The sequence below is a fragment of the Phocoena phocoena genome, chromosome 13, assembly GCF_963924675.1.
Source record: "Phocoena phocoena chromosome 13, mPhoPho1.1, whole genome shotgun sequence".
NCBI classification, from domain to species: Eukaryota; Metazoa; Chordata; class Mammalia; order Artiodactyla; family Phocoenidae; genus Phocoena; species Phocoena phocoena.
Window position 1 is genome coordinate 55,749,327 of NC_089231.1, and position 9,189 is coordinate 55,758,515.

At 42.8% G+C, this 9,189-nt stretch overlaps 1 protein-coding gene across 1 annotated transcript; it reads left to right on the forward strand.

Moving 5' to 3' along the window:
* The first annotated feature begins 7,359 nt into the window (after window positions 1-7,359).
* Window positions 7,360-7,665, forward strand: LOC136132965 (large ribosomal subunit protein eL31-like). Its single transcript, XM_065890035.1, has one exon. It carries the CDS (start codon window positions 7,360-7,362, stop codon window positions 7,663-7,665), a length of 306 nt encoding a protein of 101 aa, XP_065746107.1.
* The last annotated feature ends 1,524 nt before the right edge of the window (window positions 7,666-9,189 follow it).

Consider the following 9,189-nt stretch of genomic DNA (forward strand, 5'->3'; position numbering starts at 1 on the left):
CCATTACATTCTAACATAGTTTTGTAGTCATTATTGAAATTTAAAATAACTTGGGGACATTGATTGTTGGAACAGAATTTCAGAAAATTCTATCCAGGTGAAAAATAGAGGACCAAAGATTATAAGCAATACAATCTTCCAACCGCCTTCAGTTGGAAGGTGGTTCACATAGTGTAGAGTGTAGACTGGATGGAAGGTCTGAAAACCATACAGACAAGGCTGCTATGAGCTCGCTTAACATCCTCAAGGCCAAGCAATATGAGAAGTAGGAGAGAAAAACCTAAAAAAAGAAAAAAATCCATTTAAAAAAAAAGTTTCCCAACGTTGTTCAACACCTATTCCCTCTTAAATGTATTGATATTCTATCTCCTTAAAGTCGACGCATTTACACGTCGTTTAACATTTGTGCTTCCGAGCTTGCTGTGGTAGGCAAATCCTTGCTATCAATTAATTTTTCTAGGTTTTTCATCATCTTTAAAAGGAGCAGTTCCACTCTCGTGGTCTAGTACAAGAGAAGTGCTTTGCAGTTCATAAGAGCTTTCGCACTTATGACCTAATCCTCACCGCCCATGAGGTAAGTAGGGCAAGTAATATCCCTGCTTTTCATATGAGAGCTGAAGTTTAGAGCAGCCAAAGCACCTGTCCAAGGTCCCACAAGAATAAGAATCCACATCTGGCTCCCTTTTCTACTTCCAAGCGTAAAGTCACATGCAGTGTCAAAACCAGAATCACCGTGTGTAGAAGGAGAAGGGGAAGCGTACTGGGATCATTTTGACTGTCATTAACAAATACTTATCAGTCACCTGTTACGTGCCAGGTACTGTTCTCTGTTGGGGATAACTGGGGGGGCAGGACAAACAAGGACGCCACCCTCCTGGGGCTCAGCTCCTTAGTGGGAGATCAGGAAGGCACCTCTAAGTATCGTGGGACACAGAACTTGAGCAAGTGCAGAGAGGGCCTCTGAGGTGAGATCTGAATCACGAGAAGAGGGTCCCCGTGTGGAGGTCAGGGAGGATGTTCCACTCACAGGGGACGGTCCTTCCAAGGCAGGCGCTGGCGGAAGCACTGGGAGAGCTCAAGGGGAGGACATAAGGATGGTGTTTGCTGCGTGGTCTACGTGCAGAATCAGGGCTTTGGGCAGGGAAGAAATGTGAATTATGTTTTAAAAACTCAACCTTGCTGCTGAGTATAGAATGGAGGGCAAGAGTAGCAGCAAGAAGACTTCCAGTTAGGAGGCTATCACTACGGTCCAGGCAAGTCAAGAGGGTGGCTTGGTCTCCAGATGGTCGCGCAGGTGGCTCTGCTACCTGACCTACTTACTCTGTTCCAGCCTTTTCTTGTCACCAGCTCTCTGGCATCATTTTAACTGCATTTATTCTTTTGCTCTGCTTAAAGGCAGATTTGAGAAGATTGGGAGGTTGAAAAAGTTTTCAAGATTAAAAACAAGAAAAACTGTCTCTTGAATGCCTTATGTTGACCTGACGTAACCCATTCTGTTTCACCCATAGTATCTATAAAGAGAGTAGTGGAATCCAGCATGCACTCTAAGGCACCTCAGCTAGGACCTTTTTCCTCTCTGGTTCAATAAATATTACTGATGATGATGAAAACTCTATTTTAGTATCTTTCCTTTTTTGAGAACAACTTAGTAATGATCTCTAAAATTGACAATTGATGCCTTGGCCAACACAATTGGAATGTGTGTTTGTACTCAGGTAGTTAAAACTGTGCTGAATGGTTGCTCTGTACTAAGCATGTACACTACTGGCCTTTGAGGTAGGTTTTTGTTTTGTTTTGTTTTAATTATCCTTGTTCTACAGATAAAGCACTGAGGCGCAGAGAAGTAACTTTCCCAGGTTACACAGGTAGGAACCAATGGGACCATAATTTGAGTCGAGTCAGTCGAGCTCCTGAACCTGCCCTCTCAGAAAAATAATTATTGAAAGTAACACCACTGGTTTCTTACCATTGTACAGGAATTTTAAAAGCATTCATTATTGCATTTGATCCTCAGAACTCTAGGAGGTGGATAAGGTAGGCATTATTATCCCATTTTACAGGTGAGAATACTGAGTTACAGACGTTACCCCACTTGCTCAACTTTATATATAAAGTACACAGTGTCTGAGCCATGACTAGCTTTTAAGCTTTTTGAGTGAGGGTGCTTCTCATTAAACCTATAATTTCCTAATTAGATAATACCTGTAGCCTGATCAACATCTTTTGCTCATTTATAAATGTATATATACTATATATCATATATATGAAAGCCATTAATATTTATAAAATTGAAATTATGTTTAGTTATACATTTAATGAATCATCTTTCCTGATAAAATACTTGCATAAAAATGAAGTTTTAAATTCAGCATATATATGAATAAATACTTGAATAAGAATTTTCTTGATTGTAATTTTTTTAACATTTTAGTGTTTTTGAAAACAAAATGTCTTACAATCAATGTATATATTCAATAGTTTATCCTTAAAAATAATTGCATCAATGTTGCATCTCAAAATTGAAAGGTCTAAAAAAAAAATGAAGGGTCTTAAAAGATAAAAAACATTATTTGGAATATACATATATAAACTACTGGAAAATCTGGTGTGAATAGGCTCTGTCATCTGGGAAGTATGAACGAGGATGAGAAAGTTTATCACATACTGAAATTTTGGGGAAAATTTTCTTGGACAGAAAAATGGGGAAGATTACAAATTGCATACATCACTCTACTTAATCTCGGGTCAGTCGTTTTTTTTAGAGCAGGCGATGTTGTCATATGCACTCTTAGAGACAATAACTAGAAGGGTCACTAGATGGCACTATTATTCTTAGTACTGTAGTAACCTATTCCGTAGTGAACTTGAGAGTGACAAAGCATGAATAATCAGAGAGCATTAGTCCAATAATGCTGAAACTTTGTCAAAATTGTTTCTTAAAAGGAAAGAATTGATGATAAAGTCTGTTACAATGAAATTCATACTCTTTTGTGAACCCCAAAATGCAGGGAGCGATCTCTAGGACTCCTTTCTGCAACGCAGCATTCATTTGTTCATTCATTCAATCATTCGTTCACTTACAAATATTTATTGAGTGTTTTGAAAGTGCCAGGATCTCAGTGAAGCTCTGGTTATTTTCACACTGAAGTAATGACTTTTTTTTTCAAGTGAGAGCGCAGGCTTCACACTTGTAAGACCTGAATCCTCCACTTACTGGGTCATCTTAAGTAAGCCCTTATTATTATTATAACTTCTGTTTTTGAGATGAGAAGAGTAAGGCACAGAGCCAGTGGCTGTGGATGGAAATACTTTGTAAAATCATGCTTTCTATATGAATACTATTACTACCTCAAGAATGTCGAGGACTATGTCCAGTAGTAGTTCTATTTACATAATAGACTATTAAATCACACAATCTAAGCTTATTAAGATCAGCCTCGGGACTTCCCTGGTGGCGCAGTGGTTAAGAATCCGCCTGCCAATGCAGGGGACACAGGTTTGAGCCCTGGTCCAGGAAGATCCCACATGCTGCGGAGCAACTAAGCCTGTGCACCACAACTACTGAGCCTGTGCTCTAGAGCCCATGAGCCACAACTACTGAGCCTTGTGCCACAACTACTGAAGCCTGTGCTCCTAGAACCTGTGCTCCGCAACAAGAGAAGACACCGCAATGAGAGGACCGTGCACCACATGAAGAGCAGCCCCCGTTCGCTGCAACTAGAGAAAGCCCACGTGCAGCAACAAAGACCCAACACGGCCAAAAACAAAGTTAATTAATTAATTTTAAAAAATATATATATATATGCTAAAAAAAAGAAAACATTTCAAAAAAAAAAAGATCAGCCTCAACACAAGTGACCATGAGACAGTTTCTCAGTGCAGCTCTTCCCTGCCTCAATATATGTGTTGGAAATACCATCAGAATCACAACGAAACAGATCCGAAGTGTTTTGGCAGAAGGATACTAGAAGTGTGTTTGGGGTGTGAACGAATGAGTGTGTTTATATATAAAAAATTGTTTCAACGCACCTTGCAGGAAGCCAACCTCATCTCTTACCAGCCTCACTTCTCCTGCAGTTGGTTTTGCTCCCAGGGCACAGTACTTCCTTTCAGACACTCATTCTGAATGAACATGATGACGATGCATATTTACTCCTGGACGTTGCTAACTAGCACAGCAAAAATAAATCTGAATACTTAATTCACATTTTGTAATAATCAGGGTGTAAATTGACAATGGCTCATTTAGGAGGTTGTGCTCATTGTACTTTACTCGAGTTCCCTTTTTAATGTGTGATCTGTTTATTCAGTTCTTATTTATGGAAGTGGATATTATGTCCGAGTGTTACAGGTGATACAGAGATTCTGATTCTATTACTCGCCGTAAGTGTTATACTGCCCAGCCCTTTGGATGCGAGTAGTAAAGGTTAGGTTTCTCCTTTGGCCAGAATCCCAACACAGCTGTGCTCTCTATCTATGCTGGAGCCACTGCAGCTGATGTCCTAACAGCTCACTGAGGAGGTCAAAGATGGTTTTCTAAAAAATGCCTCCTCTGACAATGACACTCGCATCTCAGAGCTACCATTGTTTGCCTTCCTGTCAACCACTCACATAGCTAAGAACTCAAGCAAACACATGAAAAAGAAAAGCCTCTATTTTAAAAGTTTTATCGAAAATATTCAAGATTTCCTGCTTATTTTAGGGACAGTGAAAGAAATCCAGTGTTTTATCGGTGTCAGGTCCCTACCAGATTATAAACAGTTGAGAGGAGGGTCCACTTGCTGAAAGGTGCCTTGAGAGAAAAACTCCCACTTCTCGGATTCGAAGAGGAAGCCCCCTCATCTCTGAAGTCTCCCTTGAGGTGTCGCAGCCAGTGGGGGCATCACAGCCTCCCACTCCAGGCTCTTTCTAGCTTCCACAGCCGCCGCCTCACCCAGTTCATCAGGCAGCAGGATTGGCTGCTCTACCCAACTCCAGAGCTCTTCCCTTTGCTTTAAAATTGCCCTTGAATTCAGCTCCCTTCCACTCCCTTTTCCCCACACGGTATTTTTACACCTTTGATGCCCAAACCTTGAAGGTAAATACAAAGACAGGCATCTGTAAACACAGAACGATGCCCGCATTCATGGGAATAACAGCAATCTCAAAAAACAATCATGATGGCAAATTTTAATCAGTGACTCTGAGAAACTTCCCAAGCAAGAAAGATTTGTGTCCCAGTCTTGCTCTACCCTCATTTCATGTCTTTTTTTCTTAATTTTACATTTTCATTTATTTATTGGCCGCCCCGAGAAGCATGAGGGATCTTAGTTCCCTGACCAGGGATCGAACCCATGCCCCCTGCAGTGGAAGAGTGGAGTCTTACCCACTGGACCACCAGAGAGGTCCCCCTCATTTCAGGTCTTCGTTCCAGCTCTAAGTGTTTGCAACAATCTCCTTCCTGAACTGTATCACATTCGTGCAACTTTTTTTTCCCCTATCTTGTGTGTGAGCCTGGCCATTTCTTTCCCTGTTAAAGAGTCTACAGCCCCGACCTCTTTATATAACGTCAACCCAACTAGAGCAGGAACCTGCCTCTATCTAAAAGTCTGGCCATGCAGAGCCGGCAATCCGTGAACAGCAGTTGACGGGCTGATCCAAAGCAAATCCCTCGTGTACTCCTCAGGGAAGGGAGGAAGGCAAACCCATTGCCAGCCCAGGATGGTCATGATGGAAAGATGTGCACATCCAGGCTGGCCCTTCAGGCTGATGGGGCTGGCTGAGAACTGAGTGAATAAAGTGAAATGGAAGGTAAATGGATGCAATCCAATTATTACAAAGAGGGAACAGGCAAGGTTGCTTTAAAGAGACGAAAACTAAGCATCTCTACGCCCTCCACAATCACGGGGGTTGAAAATGTTAGTATTCCTGCTCATCTTTTCTCTTTGGTGTAGATCCATCTTTTGATGCATATGGTTTTTGTTGTGATTTTCTTCGTTTTTACCACCTGTGTTCCAGATGTCTGTCCACTTCATCATTTTGCTGCTTTGCTTGAAGATTTCAAAACAGACCTCAATTTTGAAACTCTTCTGTGGCACATTTCTCTTTTATTCGAAAAGATGTGTTTGATTTAGAAAATACGAAGACATTGCCCTACTTTCTTTGCATTGCGGCTAAATTGGAAGTAGGCAGCAAAATGGGTTACCTCCCGACTAGTGGAAGAGATGCTCACCACAGCCGTCTGCTGACTGCGGAGAAGCGGCGGCCGGGATGGTGCAGGTGAGGCCAAGTGCATGTCCCCAACCTTTGTGCTTCATTATGTCACAGAGGCCAGGAATGACAAGAGGATAAGGAAAGCTGTGGCCTCAGTTTAAAACAGAGTCCAGATAGAGTCCATACCCTATTGAGAAATCAATTCAGTACATGCGTGTGTTCTACACGTGCACAGGTGTATTCATGCCAACATAAATGCGTCAAACGTCTCTGGCAAGACATACAGGAAGTTGGTTGCTGTAGAGGTGGGAATTTGGAAGCCATGGGCCAGGGGTAAGAGGGAGACCTAATTTCGCTGTAAACAATTTCTTCTTAAAATTTGGAACTTGTGCTTGTATTTCCCATTAAAAATTAAAACGTTGGATAATCGTCATAACAAAAGAATATATTCTACGAGACTGGGCACACCTAAAAGTAGTCTCCTTAAGCAATTTCTCCCTTTGCATGAGGAATAAAGTCCTAGCTGTCACCTCAGTTTGAAGGGAGATTAACGTGGCTCGAATATTTACTATGGTTTTACTGCAGAGATGTTTAAGTGCCAACGATGTGTTACCACGTAGGCAAATGGCTCTTGAATCCAGATAACCGTGCTATGGAAAAGACGGTGGGGATCTTGGTGTTTGTGTCATTTGGGCTTGGATTACACGTTCCTTCCCCTGTTGCCGGGAGGCCCATGTTCTTGGAAGTAACTGAGCTAAGGCTGGGATAGTGGGGATTGAGAAAATGAATGACTTGGAAGAACATAACTGCAGCAGCGGTTTGTGGAGACCCTCTTTCTGCCCCCTGCTCAGACATCCAGGGCGGGTGAGACATCCAGATGCACAGGACCCTTTGGTTGTGCCATCTTGGTTCACTCCTTGCTGCTTGGTTCACTAGACGGGCACTCATCTGTTTCCTGGGACACGGATCTAGGGCTCTCTCCAATTCCTCCCAGGGTCTCCAGCATGATTCCTTCTCTCTCTTTGCAGCCGGCACAGAACAAATAGACCAGTGAGAGGACAGAACGCGGATGGCATATCTCTCATATAAGTTACCTAATCGGGTTGCTTGCTTACTTATTCATTTAATAAACATGTATGGATTCCTTTCCAACCCGGGCAGGGCAGGATGGCTCCCACAAAGCAGGGTGGTGAGAAGAAGGGTCGCTTCACCATCAACGAGGTGGTGAGCAGAGAATACACCATCAACATTCACGGGTGCTTCCATGGAATGGGTTTCAAGGAGCGTGCCTCTCGGACACTCAGAGAAATCTGGAAATTTGCAATGAAGGAGATGGGGACTCCAGATGTACACATTGACGCCAGGCTCAACAAAGCCGTGTGGGCCAAAGGAATAAGGAATGTTCCATACCGTATCCATGGGCCGTTGTCCAGAAAGTATGATGACGATGAAGGTTCACCAAACAAGCTCTAAACGTTGGTTACCTATGTACCTGTCACCACTTTTCAAAAATCTACAGCTAGTTGATGTAGATGAGAACTAAATGTTGATTGGCCAAGAAAGTTAAAGAACGGCCAAAACCAAAAACAAACAAACAAAAGTGTATGGAAAACCTACCATAGGCTGAAAACTTGCTCTGGAGATGCAAGACCTCAAGAAGTTCACAATCTAGTGGGAAAGATAGACTTTTTTTTTTTTTTTAACATGTGATTGTGATAGTCTGATGAGTGTTAATGTAACCTAAGGCCAAGGTAACATAGGAGCATTTACAAGGGCATCCAAACCAGACTAGGGGTGGTACTGATCACATAGGTGACCAAGTTGGGACTGGGCGGGCGTGCCGGAGTCTGCCTGTGGGCCCCATGGGAGACGGGGACTGAGTGTGTTATTGCTGGTTGGTGACAGGAGAGTGGCTGCTGTGAGGGGTGTAGGGCATTTCACGATGAGATAGTAACATAAAATGAGAAATGACCACAGCTCGTCAGGAACCGCAAATTGCCGGCATGGCAGAAACATAAAGTCTGAGACAGGGTAGGGAGCATAAAGGGAAGAGGAAGGGCTTTACATGTCTGGCTAAGGCATTTTTGAAAGGATCAAAGTGGGAGAATGACAAGACTTAACAAGATATGCGTTTTCAAAGATAATTGAAAGCGGTAGAGGGAAGGTATTGGGGTGGGAAATGTTAGAGGTGGGAGACCAGTTAAGTGGCTTCTGCGACATTTCAGCCAAGGTGGGGGATGAGGTGGTGAAGGGGGGTGGCAGTTACAGGAAAAGAGAAGAACAAAGGTGAAACCAACAGCAGGGGCAACTCTGTGACCTTCCTTCCCTGACACAACGGGATTAGGATGTCATTGCAGGTCTACCTGAAAGGAGCTTAGAAGAAATGACCAGACAGTATCCAAGCACGTGTCAGATCAATGTCTAGGTAAGTAAGTAGCTCAAAGTTAACTAAGAAGAGGCAGGTAAGGGATAAAGCCAGCTGGGATGGAGAGTGTAGGGAGAAAGTGCAAGCAGATAGATACCATAGGAACCTGATTTAGTGGGACCCTTGCAGCTCGTGAGTGTTCCAGAAGCCCTAAAGGAACCAATACGGAACACATCTATGGGGGTGGGGAGGGGTCTAGGGTCACTTACCTCCTGACTTGGGTCACTGGGTAGGTGGAGATACAGCAGTGAAAGGTAGAAAGTTCAGGAAGAAAGACTTTTGGGAAGAAGATAGAGTTGAGTTTTGAGCTTTTTGGATTTTAGATGCTTGATGGCCATCTGAGCCACATTCACTCTGGAAAGCATCTAGGTAATAAAAGAGATGTGATGGAAGCTAAGAGAAAAGAGCCTCAAGAAAGAAGAAACAATGAAAATGTCCATTGCTTCAATGAAATAAAATAGGTGTCCATCTGATTTGACAAAAGGAAAGTAACCAGTGATCTTAGTGAGAATGTTTTTGGTAGCATGGTGTTAGAAAGTAGATTACCAGACCACCTCCGCTGAGGACCTAAG

What these genes read in the sequence shown, in the direction of transcription:
- LOC136132965 (XM_065890035.1), top strand. Translation starts at nt 7,360, where the DNA reads ATGGCTCCCACAAAGCAGGGTGGTGAGAAGAAGGGTCGCTTCACCATC.